General features: G+C 55.0%; 1 protein-coding gene across 3 annotated transcripts; it reads left to right on the plus strand.

The window, feature by feature from the left end:
• The first annotated feature begins 597 nt into the window (after positions 1-597).
• Positions 598-13,532, plus strand: FRS3 (fibroblast growth factor receptor substrate 3). 3 transcript variants are annotated; one of them, XM_071450134.1, is made up of 8 exons: positions 598-855; positions 3,832-3,961; positions 4,127-4,215; positions 5,493-5,636; positions 5,781-5,823; positions 8,241-8,402; positions 8,918-9,069; positions 10,257-13,532. In XM_071450134.1, exons 3-8 carry the CDS (start codon positions 4,150-4,152, stop codon positions 11,124-11,126), a joined length of 1,437 nt encoding a protein of 478 aa, XP_071306235.1. In that variant the 5' UTR covers positions 598-855; positions 3,832-3,961; positions 4,127-4,149; the 3' UTR covers positions 11,127-13,532. The 3 variants fall into 3 exon arrangements, with proteins under 3 accessions (XP_071306235.1, XP_071306234.1, XP_071306233.1); XM_071450133.1 differs by lacking the exon at positions 5,781-5,823 and adding an exon at positions 5,954-5,996; XM_071450132.1 differs by lacking the exon at positions 5,781-5,823 and having other exon boundaries at positions 5,493-5,679.
• Positions 13,533-14,070: the final 538 nt, after the last annotated feature.

A 14,070-nucleotide genomic window follows, 5' to 3' on the forward strand; every position in this document is an offset into this window, starting at 1 on the left:
ATGAGGAGCTGGCAGCTCCCCCGACGCCCCTCTAGAGTCTGCCTCAACTCCCGACCCCCCAAATCCCCCTGTGCTGACCCCCGAGGGCATCCTTCCATCCCAGACCCCCCAAATCCCCCTCCCTGACCCTTCCTTGAGAAACCTCCTGGCCCTGAGCCCCCAAATCCCCCTGCAGTGACCCCCAGCCCCTCTCCCTCCCCAGTTCCCCTCCACCGATCCCCCTTGAGCATCCCCCAAACCCAGACCCCCAAACCCTCTCACTGACACCCCAAACCTACCCCTGACCCCCCCAAAACCTCTCACTGACCCCCAAACCCTCTCACTAACCCCCAAAACTTTCCCCAGACCCCCAAACCCTCTGTGACCACCCCAAACCCTCCCCAGACACCCCAAACCCTCCACTGACCCCCCAAACCCTCTGTGACCACCCCAAACCCTCCATTGACCCCCAAACCCTCCACTGACCCCCAAATCCCATTCCCCAGACCCCCCAAACTCCTGTCCATCCCCTTCGCCCTGACCACGCCCACATGACCAGGCCCACCCAAGCCCCGCCCACCAGGCCCCGCCCCCTCGGCGCCGCCGCGCCCCCCTGGCGCCCCCTGGCGGCCTCGCGGCGCTGTCGCGGTGTCGCTGCTCCGGCGGGCCCGGCCCGGCCCCGATCGCTCCGGGCCCCACCGGGGACCCCCGGACCCGCCGGGCCGGGCAGGGCCAGGGCCGGGCCGGGGGCCCCGACACGCTCCGGGCCCCGGGAAGGGCCGGGCCGGGGGTCCCGACACGCTCTGAGCCCCGGGAAGGGCCGGGCCGGGGGCTCCGGGCCGCAGGTCCCGAACGGCGGAGCCGGGAGCGCCTCAGGTACCGAGCAGCGCCCGGAGCGCGGCCGCGGCATCGCCCCCGTCCCCCTCCCCTCGTGCCCTCCCCGGGCTGCCCCGGCCGCCCCTCGCAGCCAATTCCCCGGGAGCCCCCCGAGACTCGCCCCTTCCTCAGGGCCCTCGCTCCCACGGGCTCTGCAGGCCCGTCCTTCTCCCTCCATCCCCTTCCTCCTCCCTCCATCCCCTTCCTCTTCCCTCCATCCTCTTCCCCATCCCTCCATTCCCTTCCTTATCTCTCCATCCCTTTCCTCATCCCTCCATCCTCCTCCCTCCATCCCCTTCCTCATCCCTTCCATGTCCCTGCAGCCCCATCCTCCTCGTCCCTGCAGCCCCTTCCACCTTTCTCCATCCTTTTCCCCATCTCTGCATCCCCTTCTCAATCTCTGTATCCCCTTCTCCATTCCTACATCCCTTCCCCATCTCTGCATCCCCTTCCCAATCTCTGTATCCCCTTCCCCATCCCTCCATCCCCCTCCTCTTTCCCCCATCCCCTTTTTGCCCCTCCTGCCCCCAGAGCTGTCCCCCTGCTCCCCCTCCTTTTCCTGGCTCTGTCCCTGTGTGTCCTGGAGGGGCTGATGTGGGTCCAGGTGCTTTTCCACACGTGGTGTCCGTCTGTCCCTGTGCAGGGGGTGTCAGGGTGCCCCCCTGACCCTTTGGGATTAGGGGAACTTTCTCCAGCTCTGGCTTTAAGGAGGGTGTGAAGGCACGAGGGGCTTCTGCAGCCTGGGGGGTTCGGGAGGATGGGAACCACCTGGGAATTTGGGAGAGGCTGCTCCAGGCAGGGTTTGGGTCGGGATCCTGGGAGTCTGGGTGGGGCTGGTGGCCTTAGGAGGGACCCAGCCCTGCTATGGGGACCCTGCTGGGCTCTGGGGGTGGTTTTAGGGACTGGCTGGGCTCTGAGCTGGCAAACAGGGCTGGGGAGGTGAGCTGGAAGTGCAGAGCAGGAGCCTGGGGAGTCGGGAATCTCAGTGGCTGTGTGGAAGGGATGCTGATGAAAAATTCACCAGTGAGGAGCAGGGGGAAGCACCCAGGGAGTGCTCAGGGATCTCCTGGTGGTTTTTTAATTCATTTGTTCGATTCTCAGTGTAAAAACTGTCCTTGGTAAGCCACAGCACTTCAGGCTGACCCCTCACAGATGGAGGTGGAGGGAGAGGAGTGCAGGAAGAGGAGAAAAGGCAGAAGGTTTTCTCCCAGCTCCTATTCCTGAGGGAATTGCTGGGGTGGGACTGGGAGAGCCCAGCCAGAGAGGAGCCAGCCCCCAGTGCCCAGATGAGCTGGATCTGTGCTAAATTCCTGTGAGGGGAATGAATAAATCCCTGCAGAGGCCAGGAGGAGCAGCAGCAGGCTGGGGCAGGGCGTGGGGTGGCACAGGGAAGGGCTGGGGCTGCTCTAGGGCTGGCAGGTGTGTGCAGGAGGGCACCTGGCACCGCCTTTGTTTGTTCTCAGCTCGCACAGAAAGAAACTTTCCTCTCTCCTGGGCACTTGGCAGGGCTGGGGCACGGTGGGGAATTCTGCAAGGGCCGAGAGGTGCAGTGGGAGGTGATTTATGGAGCTGTTTTTGATGTAGAAATGGAATGGGACCCTTGGGCAGCTCTGCCCCCTCCCTCCACACTGGAAGGGGCCCGGGGCAGCTCTGCCACTCTGTGAGCTGTGGTTTCACTGGGAGGAGGGGGAGGCAGAGTCTGGCAGAGGGAGAGACTTGAAATGGAGAGAGATTTCCAGTGGAAAGAGGTTCCAAGGGAAGGAGGGTCCCAATAGAAGATGTTTCCAATGGGAAAAAGTTTGCAATAGAAAGAGGTTCCAAGGGAAAGAGGGTTTCGAATGGAAAGAGGGTCCCAATGGAAAAAAAAGCTTCCAATGAAAGAGATTTCCAATAGAAAGAGGTTCCCAGTGGAAAGAGATTTACAATGGAAGGAGGTTTCCAATAGAAGGAGGTTCCAAATGGAAAGAGGGTCCCAAATAGAGAGAGATTTCCAAATGGAAAGAGGTTCCCAACAGCAGGAGGGTCCCAAATAAAGAGGTTTCCAGTGGAAAGAGGCTCTCAATGGAAAGAGATTCTAAATGGAAAGAGGTTCCCAATGGAAAGAGATTTCCAATGGAAGGAGATTTCCAATGGAAGGAGGTTCCCATGGAAAGGGGGTCCCAAATAAAGAGGTTTCCAATGGAAAGAGGTTCCCAAAGTGCCATTTCCTGCCCTGGTGCCGGGCTGGGGATCCTGGTGGATCAGGTGGAGACACTGAGCTGCTCTCAGGGCACACCTGGCATCATCCCCTGTCACCTGCCCAAGTTCCCATCAGGGACAGCAGAATTTCCCATTTCTCACTACAATTAAAAAAAAAAAAACAGGAATATTTCTCACTGTGAGTGCAAAACACAGGAGTGCTCCTCACTGCCTCCCTGCCTGATCCTCGCACTGACTGAGTCAGATATCAGAGTTTTGGTGTTTCCTGGGACAGATATCAGAAGTTTGGTGTTTTCTGGGACAGATATCAGAATTTTGGTGTTTCCTGGGACAGATATCAGAGTTTTTTGTGTTTTCTGGCCTTTTTTTTTTTTTGCTTCTCCTCCTCCAAAGCAGAGCAGCTGCTGTTCCCTGACCCTGAAGGACCTTCCCTGCACTGAAGGCACCTTCACATTCCTCAGCAGCAGCAGCAGCTGCCTCACCACCCCTGGCTGCTCAGTTTTATTTCCTTCACCCTGCTAAACCCCACTCCCCTCTAGGATTCCAAAGCCAGGAAATAAAATGTATCTTAATTAATTTTTTTTAAAAAAATTATTTTTAGCGGTGTGTTTTTCATCGTTGTGCAGAGTTTTCTGTGTTGATATAAATGTAATTAATTCAACACAAAATGCACCTGCTTTCCTTGGGTTGTCTGAAGGGAAGTTCAGTCACTCTCCCACCCCCTGCTTTTGAATTTTCTCTGCTTTTATCATTGTTTAATTGTGTTCTCCTTGCCAGGTGGAAGATGGGAGTGTTCCCCTCCTGTTTTAGGTGAAACCTGCTTGCCATGAAATCCCGAGGGAGGTAGAGGGACTGCAGTGGGAATTCCTTCTCACTCCTCCACAACAAATCCAACAGCTGCCTAATGGTAAGAGTTGGTTTTAATTAACATTTATGGCATTAATCAAGGAGCAGAGCAAAGAGTTGGAGCTCCAGACTCACAGGGATGGGGAGGGCACAGCTGGACAGGGTGGGAGAGGTGGATTTTGGGATTTGGGGTCTGATTGTGCCACCTTTTGTGTCCTGTCCCCAGGGATTGCCTCCCTGCCTGGCGTCATGGGGAGCTGCTGCAGCTGTCTGTGCCCAGACAGCATCCCAGACAACCATCCCACCAAATTCAAGGTAAATTTTTGTTCTTCCAGCCCCATCAGAGGGTCTGGGGCAGCTCTGACTGCACGAGGGGAGAGCAAACTCCTACACACAAACATCCCTCCAGAGGATTTGCAAATTCATCATTTCTAGCGATGAATTTGGTTTTTTTTTTTCCTTTTATTTTCCTCCCTTTCCTTAAGAAACTCCTGCTGAAAATGCATTTGTTGCTAAATTGCCTGTGCTTGGGAAATGCAAGGAAATGGGGGACTGGAGAGAAAAACCTTTTATTGCTCAGGGCTGTGTTCCAGAGCCTGGGCTCAGCCACAGCAGCTGAGCTGCCAAGGGCTGCCAGCTCCTGCCAGCCACGGGTCCCTGCTGGCAGCTGGGAGAAAGGCAGCAGGAAATGGGGGGAAAATCCATGGAATTGCAGGAAATGGGGGAAATCCATGGAATTGCAGTGCTTGGAGCTGCTCAGGGACACCTGGGAGCCCTGTCCAGCTCTGGGTCCTCACGGCAAGGGAGATGTGGAGGGGCTGGAGGGAAGGGAATGGAGCTGGAGCACCTGGAGAAGGGTCTGGAGAGTCCTGAGGGAGCTGGGAAGGGGCTGAGCCTGGAGAAAAGGAGGCTCAGGGGGAATTTGGGATTTTATCCCAGGGAACAGGGACAGGAGGAGAGGGAACGGCCTCAGGCTGGGCTGGGGAGGTCAGCAATGATGAGAGACTCTGAGAGATGGTCAGAAGAATCCAAATTTATTGTGGACTAAAAATCCAAATTTATTGTGGACTACCTATGCTCATATACTATTTTGGGAAGGCTAGAAATGTTTTATTACAATGATTGGGTTAATAATCATATAAACAAACTTCAGCATTTTACAGCATCTCTCTCTTGCAGAAATCTTGGTGTAATTTTCCTATCCACTAAGTCAGCCTGGTTTAATCTTCTTGCAGTCTTCAAAGCTGTTTGTTCTTGCCAAGGCCTCCTGATTATCAAATCTCTTATGCTAACCAGACCCAAAGTCCTGTGTGTCCCAAAAAGGGGAGGTTTGGGCTGGAAATCAGCAGGAATTTCCTCATGGAAAGAGTGGTCATGCCTTGGAAGTGCCCAGGGAGTTCCCCACAACTTTCCCCAGTCATTGTTCTTGGGAAAGGCTGTGAGAAGATCAGAAAAAAAGAATGAAAACCAATTCTGAACTTAACTTTTCCACCTGTTACCGTGAACACGCGGAATGCGTTACGGAGATAACGAAAGGGCAGTTTCTTAATTAACCACCGTTAATTTGTTAATTAACACGGGCGTCCCTGCAGGTGACCAACGTGGACGACGAGGGGCACGAGCTGGGCTCGGGGGTGATGGAGCTGACGCGGCGGGAGCTGATCCTGCACTCGCACAAGCGCGACGCCGTGAGGTGGCCGTACCTGAGCCTGCGGCGCTACGGCTTCGACTCCAACCTGTTCTCCTTTGAGAGCGGCCGCCGCTGCCACACCGGGCAGGGTCAGTGCCAGGGGGACAGGGACAGGGCAGGGACAGGGACAGGGCCTGAGGGGACAGGGACAGGGCCAGGGCCTGAGGGGCTGCGGGGCTTCGACTCCAACCTGTTCTCCTTCGAGAGCGGCCGTCGCTGCCACACCGGCCAGGGTCAGTGCCAGGGGGACAGGGACAGGGCAGGGACAGGGACAGGGACAGGGACAGGGCAGGGACAGGGCAGGGACAGGGCAGGGACAGGGCAGGGACAGTGCCTGAGGGGCTGCGGGGCTTCGACTCCAACCTGTTCTCCTTCGAGAGCGGCCGCCGCTGCCACACCGGGCAGGGTCAGTGCCAGGGGGGACAGGGACAGGGACAGTGCCAGGGGGGACAGGGACAGGGCAGGGACAGGGACAGGGCCAGGGCCAGGGACAGGGCAGGGACAGGGCAGGGACAGGGACAGGGCAGGGACAGTGCCTGAGGGGCTCCCTGGGGACAGGGACAGTGCCCAGGGCTGAGACAGGGGGACTTCAACTCCAACCTGTTCTCCTTCGAGAGCGGCCGCCGCTGCCACACCGGGCAAGGTCAGTGCCAGGGGGACAGGGACAGGGACAGTGCCAGGGGGGACAGGGAGGACAGGCAGGGACAGGGACAGTGCCTGAGGGGCTCCCTGGCAACAGGGACAGTGGCCAGGGCAGGGACAGGGACAGGGGAGCTTCAACTCCAACCTGTTCTCCTTTGAGAGCAGGGGGAGTGGCAGGGGCAGGGGCAGGGACAGGGACAGGGACAGGGACAGGGACAGTGTCAGTGCACAGCGAGGGTCAGTGCCTGAGGGGTTCCCTGGGGCTGGGTCAGTGCCTGGGGGCTCTCTGGGAGCAGCAATGCTGAGATTTCTCTCCCCTTGATGCCAGAGAGGCTAGACAGAGTTAAAGGAATAAAGTAGGATTTATTAAAATATAGTGACAGTGAGCTCTATTTATTAAAATATAGGGACAGAGGTGCTGGGGAAGGGCTGTCCCTGTCCCCTCACCTTGTCCCCTGTCCTATCTTCAAGGATACACCTTGGGCAGTACAAGAGCCCAGCTGTGGCTGCACCCAAAGGTGGACACCTGGTCATGAATTTTCACACTTTTATAAGTTCTGGTCCATTTCCATACTGGGGTTAATTGTCCAATCACAGCTCCAGGTTCTCCAGTCCCATCCTCCCAGTTTGCTCTCCTCAATTTGCTGGTTCTGCTCAGAGCTCTGATTTTGGAACTTGGTGACAGAGGAGAAGGTTTCCCACCACGTTTCCCTGATGCTGAGAGCACGGAGAGGGAAGTGACTCACCCAGGAGCTGATGCCAAGTCACAGCAGCACTGGGAATAGTCTGGGAATTGAGGAATTACAGTTTTACACTGCTGCCTCTTGGTTCCTTCACCAGTCTGGCTCTGTTGCTTTTTAAAAAGAGCTGAACATTTCCTTGGCATCTGCATCCCCTGGGAGAAAAGCAAAAGTTGTTTCCTCGTTGTCTTAATGTGTTTGTAAACTCCAAAAGGGCTCCCGTGAGTGCTCAGGGTCTGTGTGAATCTGCACTGGCATCTGCTGCTCTTTAATGTTTATTTCAGTGGGGTTTTCCTCTCCAATCAGGGAATTTGTCCTTTGGTTTCTGGGTTTTTTTTTGCCTTTCGCAGGGTTGAGGATCAGTGGTGAAAATTTAACTTTTAAGGGATAAAAGTTCTGCCCTCAGCGTGGTTTGGTTCTGTTCAGGTCCAGGCAGAGGGGAGGAAGCAGAGCTCTCACACCCTGCAGAGGTTTTATCAGGCACCCTTCAGGCAGAAATGAGAGGGGTGATGTGTTCTGTTGAATTTTCTCCCTTCTTTGAAGGATTTTATCCTGCTTATTAATTTTACCTGGAGCCCTCCTTGCTGCTGCTGCTCCCCACCTGATGCAAGGCAGATCCAGCTGGGTTTTTTTGGGTGGAAAATGAGGATCTTTGGGAGCAGCCCTTGTTGCCAGGCTGTTCCTGTTGCCATGGCTGTGCTGTGTGTGTGTATGTGCCAGCCTGGGATTGGCTCCTGGCCTGGGCTGCTCCTTTGGGGACAGACTCTTCAATCCCAGAGATTTTTAAAAACGTGACATTTCCATCCCTCCCTCCTGTGCACAGGGCCCAGCCCAGCTTTGAGGAGGCACTGCCTGGGTTTTCCCCTGGAAAAGGGTGCAGGGGGTGCCAGGGGGGTTCAGTAGGAGAGGGGAGCAGCTCACCTGGCCCCCCACACCTGTGTGGGGTGAGATTCCTCTGAACTGAGGGGGTTTAAACCAGCCTGGGCTTGTGGCAGGTTGGGAGTGGAACTGGATGACCTTTAAGGTCTCTTCCAACCCAAACCATTCTGTTTTCCATGATTTCTGCTGTTATTTCCTGAATAATCCACAGGGTTCTTGGTGGTGGCTTGATGGTGCTAAACAACAGCAGAATAAATCAGAATTCATTTAGAAATGGGAACAACACAAATTTTTAAATTTTTAAAATATATATTTTTTTTATATTTTAAAATATTTTTAAAGCAGGATCATTTCCTTGCTGTTCTAACCCTCCTCTCTGTCCCTGGCAGGGATTTTTGCCTTCAAGTGCTCCAGAGCAGAGGAGATCTTCAACCTGCTGCAGGACCTGATGCAATGCAACAGCATCAATGTGGTGGAGGAGCCCATGGTGGTGACCAGGAACAGCCACCCCTCGGAGGGGGAGCTGGCCCACAGCCCCCAGGGCCCCACCAGTAAGGGGACAGCACTGGGGACACAGGGCTGGGCTGGGTCTTGGTTTGAAAAGTCTGCTAAGGAAGGCAGGAACCTCCCTTGAGATGGAGAATTTGAACCCCCCCCTTGTAATTATTGTGATTTTGAAATTAAGGGGTTCTCAGGGGAAGATATGGGATGAGGAATAACAGTTCTTTATTAAGGAATAAAAATAAAAATAAAATAAAAATGCAGTAATACAAAGCAGCCGTGACAGAGTCAGAGCAGGAGCTGATCCCTGTGGGTCAGGGAGGTGGCACAGTCCCATCCCATGGTGGCTCAGCCCTCCTGCAGTGCCAGCTGTGCTTCTGCTGGAGCATTGGAAAGGCTCAATTCCTGTCTCCATGAGGAATTCCTTAGATTTAAAGGAGGGCCTGGCCCTGGCATGGCCCCTGGACAGGCCTGTTTTACCTTCCAGGGTGTCCAGCTCACTCTGTAAATGTAATAATTCTATTTTGTACCCATTCAATGCTCCTCTGCCTTGATTCCCTCACAGGTCTGGGCTACACTGGACTTCCCAATGGATTTCACAGCTTCCCTGGAGAATCCCTGCCCTGCTCTGCAGCCCAGCACCCCTCAGTGAGCAGCCTGAGACATTCCTCTGTGGGGGAAGACTCTACCCACCCCCTCCTGGGGCCTGAGGAGCAGGTAAACCCACCCTCAACTCTGCTGGCTGCACTTCTGGGTTTCCCTCACTCAAAGCTCAGGGGATCCTCACACCTCGTCACTCTTTTTATTCTCTTTACTTCGTTTTACTTCTGGAGGCTTCTGCTCTTTGATACTTCACTAGAACTGGTGTTCTGTCAAAAAAAAAATCTGAGTTTTATCCTCAGCTCACCGGTATTTGGGTGGCAGTGACCTGCCAGCTGTCACACAACCCCTAAATTTCAGACCCTTTTTATTTTTGGTTTTGAGGTTCAGGTTTTTGCTCGCAGTTGTAGAATTTTGAGATTTTTTCCTACAAAACCCAGCTGGTCTGAGCCACCCTCAGGGAGGCCTGGGCAGATGTGAGGGCTGTGGGGTCACCTGTGAGGACGCTGGAGGGCACAGTTTGTGAGATGTGCATCGAGCATGACACAGAACCCCAGAATCACTGAGAAAAGATTAAATCCAACCTGTCCCCAATCCCCCACTGAGCACTGAGTGCCACATCCAGGTGACACCTGCAGGGATGGGCACTCCAAACCTGCCTGGGCAGCCCCTTCCAAAGCCTGACCACCCTTTCCATGAGGAAATGTGGTGCTGTTTGCAGGGGCCTTAGGATGAGGGAAGAGATGAGAATGTTGTCTTTATGTTTTAGAAGGCTTGATTTATTATTTTATGATATATATTCTATTAAAACTATACTAAAAGAATAGAAGAAAGGATTTTATTAGAAGGTTAGCTAAGAATAGAAAATGAAGTATAACAAAGGCTTGTGACTGACTGAGGCAGTCCGGACAGCTGGACTGTGATTGGCCATTAATTAGAAATAACAAACATGGACTAATCAGAGATGCACTTGTTGCATTCTACAGTAGGAGATAATTATTGTTTACATTTTGTTTCTGAGGCTTCTCAGGAAAGGATTTTTCATAAAACTTGTCTGTGACAGGGAAATTCCTGCAGCTGTCCATCCATGAGGACACACAGTGTGCATCTGCAGCTGCACTCATCATCTCTCTCCCAGCCCACAAAACCCAAACCAACTTCTACATTTGACCTCCCAAAACCTTCCCAACTTCCAAAATCCTTTCTCCTCTGAGGAACCCCCCTCTCCTGGTGGCTTCTCAGCTGCTTTGCTCTGGTCTGTGCTGTCTCCTCCTTTCACTGTCCCTCTGCTTCTCTCCTTGCAGTCCCACACCTACGTCAACACCGGGGAGCCGGAGCTGAGGGGCCGGCACTGTTTGCACTCCCTGCCTGAAGCCCACCCTCCTTTCCCCCCTAGGAACCACAGCTGCTCCCTGGAAGACCGGAACCCCCAGGTCTTCCTGCAGCCAGGGGAGGTGAAATTCGTGCTGGCTCCCACCTCCGGCTACCGCCGGCTGTGCCGGCAGCCCCGCCAATGCCGGCCTCACCTCTGCGCCCCCAACAACAACAACAACGAGTGCCAGCAGGGCTGTCCATCCCCACAGTGTGTCTATGAGAACCTCAACGGGCTGGTGGCCCCCAGCAGCTCGTCCCTGTGCCGGGCTGGTCGCTCCAAGGCGTCCCGGGAGGACGGGAGCTGCTCCCAGCGCCGCTCGGCGCTGCTGCACTACGAGAACCTGCCGGCGCTGCCGCCGGTCTGGGAGCTGCAGCCAGCCCAGCACAGGGATGAGGACGCTGGCACGGCACCCACACCGTCCCCAAACGGCTTCTCTGAGGCTGGAGAGGAGGAGCCCCTGCAGAATCCCCCCGCGGGCTTGGAGCCGCGCCGCGCTTTCCTGCCCAGGCCCAGGCGCAGCCGCCTGCCCAACGTCTTCAGCTTCGACTTCCCCCGGCCCTGCCCGGAGCCTCCACGGCAGCTCAACTACATCCAGGTGGAGCTGGAGCCCGAGGCCTGCAAGGGACAGCAGGAGCCCAGGGTGGCAGCCCCCGGCAGCCCCGGTGCCCGCCGCACCGACTCCTACGCCATCATCGACCTCAAGAAGACGGCGGCCATGTCCAGCCTGCAGCGGGCCCTGCCCAGGGACGACGGCACCTCCAGGAAAACTCGGCACAACAGCACTGACCTGCCCCTCTGAGGGCCCCAAGTGCCAGCCCCGTGTCGTGGCTTTGGTCCCTGCCCTTCGCTGTGTCCTGTCCCCCTCTGAGTGTGGCTCCCTCTCTCGCCATTGCCATCCCCCGGGGCCCAGCGTGGCTCCTGCAGCTGCTGCTGTTGAGGCTCTGTCTGTCTGTCCGTCCTCCCCTCTGTGTGTTGCTCGTTTTTCAAGCCTTGTGGGATGTTTGGTGGTTTTTCAAGCCTTGTGGGACGTTTGGTGACTCTGAGGGTGGAATTCCGGTGGCACAGCCTGGGGTGGGGCAGGGCAGAGCCAGCTGGGCAGTGCCTCGGGGCAGTGCTCCCAAAACTGAGCTGCTTCAGGAGCTCTGTGCACATGGAGCCCGTTCCCCGTGGATTTCACACCTCCAGGAGAGCTCTGTGGTGAGGCCTCTCCAGAGCTGGGGTTTGCCTTGTGCTCCCAGCGGTGCCTGGAGATGAGGAGCTCACGCCGTGGCCTTTCCCTCCTCAGCTCACTGTTTGTTCCTGAAGCTTTTTATCCTTCTGTCCCTGTCTCAGATCCAATTTCAATTGGGCAGCTGCAATGAAACCAGGAGGACACAGAGCCATGGGGCACACACTGTGATCACAGAAACCTGATTGCCTAAATCCTTAAATTCCCTCCCCTGCTTTAGAAGAGGAGGGAAAGGCCACAACCATGAGAGAGATTGGAAGTTTTGTCTAGAAAACTTCACTTGTGCCATACCCTGCTTTGTTTTTTTTTTACCAGGGTTCTATTTGGCAGCTGCTGAGAAGTGCTGTGGGTTTATTTATTTGTTTACTGATTTATTTATGAACTGCTCCTTTGCATCCCAGTTCGTTGCCAAACTGGTGCCAGTCTGCAGCCTGCGCTCGCTGGGGCTCACTCCTGCCTGGGGGGACAGGTCCCAAAAGAGCTTGGTGGCTTTGCTGAGCCACCAACTGGGGGAAAAAAACCACTGTGGAGAGGAGCAGCTGGGAATGAAGAATGCATGAACTGGGGGGCTGAGCGTCAGGGGGTGGGTGGGAAATGGAATGGGAGCCGTGGGAGTGGGAGCGGAGCCGCCGGGCAGCCGAGCCTGGAGCGGCATCAAAGCTACACCCACGAGCCTGGCTGGGGCTGGGAGCAGCCCAGCTCGGTGTCAGGAGTGAATGTGCAGTTTGTTCTCTCAGCTGTGGGCCTGGAAGGGCTCAAATTCCGGGCACATTCGTGGCCTTTTGCTGTGGATTTCTGTCTCGGTGCCGGGGTGGCGCTGAGCTGCCCCGGGATGTCCCCTTGTCCCTCCCCGTGGGACACGCGGCACCTCAGCCTGTCCCTGGATTTCTGTGCCTGTTCCGATGGAGAGCGGTGCTCCGGGGTTCTCTGGGATGCTCTGGGATCCTCTGGGGTGCTCTGGAATTCTCTGGGATGCTCTGGAATTCTCTGGGATGCTCTGGGATCTTGTGGGATTCTCTGGGGTGCTCAGGGATCCTCTGGGATGCTCTGGGATGTTCTGGGGTGCTCTGGGATCTTCTGGAATGCTCTGGGATCCTCTGGGGTGCTCTGGGATCCTCTGGGATCCTTTAGAATGCTCTGGGATGCTCTGGGATCCTCTGGATTGCTCTGGGGTGCTCTGGGATCCTCTGGGTTGCTCTGGGATGCTCTGGGATCCTCTGGATTGCTCTGGGGTGCTCTGGGATCCTCTGGGTTGCTCTGGGATGTTTTGGGATCCTCTGGGATGCTCTGGGATGCTCTGTGACACTCTGGGATGCTCTGGGATCCTGTAGGATCCTCTGGGATGCCCTGGATCCCCCTCCCTGCTGGCTGTGCCCGCGTTCCTCCTGGGACAGGAGCTGGCTGCAGTGCCAAGCCTCGTGTCCCCCTTGTCCTTTTCCCGCTGCTGGCACCCCTGGAAGAGGCAGGAGCTCCGTCCCCCAGCTCCGAGGGCCAGCAGCTCCAGTCCCAGGCCTTGGAAACTCAGCCTTTTGTTCAGTTTTTGGTGCTGTCCTGTCCTGTTGAGCCGTGACCCTGTTGGGAGCAAGGCCACGTGTCCCCAGTCCGAGTGGTGCCATGTTTGTGTCGCAGAACGTGGAGTTCTTGGCTTGCTGTTGCACTATAAATTCCGAGTGTGCCACATGCTTCAACCCCACCGGCTTTTCTTTTCATTTTGGAAGTCCTTGTGCTCGTCTTCCATTCTTTCATCTGTCCCTTGTGCCGCCTGTAACTGAAAGGAGACCCAAGTAATATATTTTTATATGTATAACAAATGACTTTATTTGAAGGAAAAAAAAAAAAACCAAACAAAAACAAACAGCCCCCCCCACCCCAAGTAATGTATCCCCCTAAATCCAGCTTTCATTTAGGGAAGTGAGAGAAGAAATTGTTTATATCTATCTATCTATATAAATATATATATATATATATATATATATATATATATAAAAGTTAACTGCGTTAAGCTTTAAATAAAGTATTTAAATAAAGAATTTCTAAGCCGTCGGTGTCACCCTCTGGGACAGCACAATTCCCTCTGGAGCCTCTGTAGGAACCTGCTGGAGCTGAGAAATACAAAATCCCTTTTTCCCCAGAAAGGGAAAAGAGGATGGAATGTTTTCATCTTCCGTGAGGGTCCTTTCCAGGGAAATTAAATTCCAGGGGAGGTTCTGGGGTGGCTCTTGGTGCCTTGGGTGGCAGCAGCTCTGGGCTGGGGCTGTCCTTGGATGGCCACGTGTCCCTGAGGGTGGCGTGGAAGGGTCTGCGAGCTCCTGGGATCAGGGAATTCCCCCTGCAGTGCTGGGGTTTGGCTTCTTTTTTCTACCTTTTCTACCTTTTTTCTACCTTTTCTACCTTTTTTTCTACCTCTGTCGAGGTCAGGATTGAAGGCACTTGAGACGATGCTTTGTGTTCAGGTCAAATGCTGACTGAACTCTCTCCTGGGAGTCAGAGTCTGTCAGCACAGAAAATCCAAAAT

This window comes from Agelaius tricolor, unplaced genomic scaffold (genome assembly GCF_023055355.1).
Source record: "Agelaius tricolor isolate 1412-34295 unplaced genomic scaffold, bAgeTri1.0.p SCAF_30, whole genome shotgun sequence".
In the NCBI taxonomy this organism is placed as follows: Eukaryota; Metazoa; Chordata; class Aves; order Passeriformes; family Icteridae; genus Agelaius; species Agelaius tricolor.

Coding starts and splice junctions, on each gene's coding strand:
- FRS3 (XM_071450132.1), top strand. CDS start 4,150: ATGGGGAGCTGCTGCAGCTGTCTGTGCCCAGACAGCATCCCAGACAAC. Junction 4,216..5,492: donor ACCATCCCACCAAATTCAAG/GTAAATTTTTGT, acceptor GCGTCCCTGCAG/GTGACCAACGTGGACGACGA. Junction 9,070..10,256: donor TCCTGGGGCCTGAGGAGCAG/GTAAACCCACCC, acceptor CTCTCCTTGCAG/TCCCACACCTACGTCAACAC.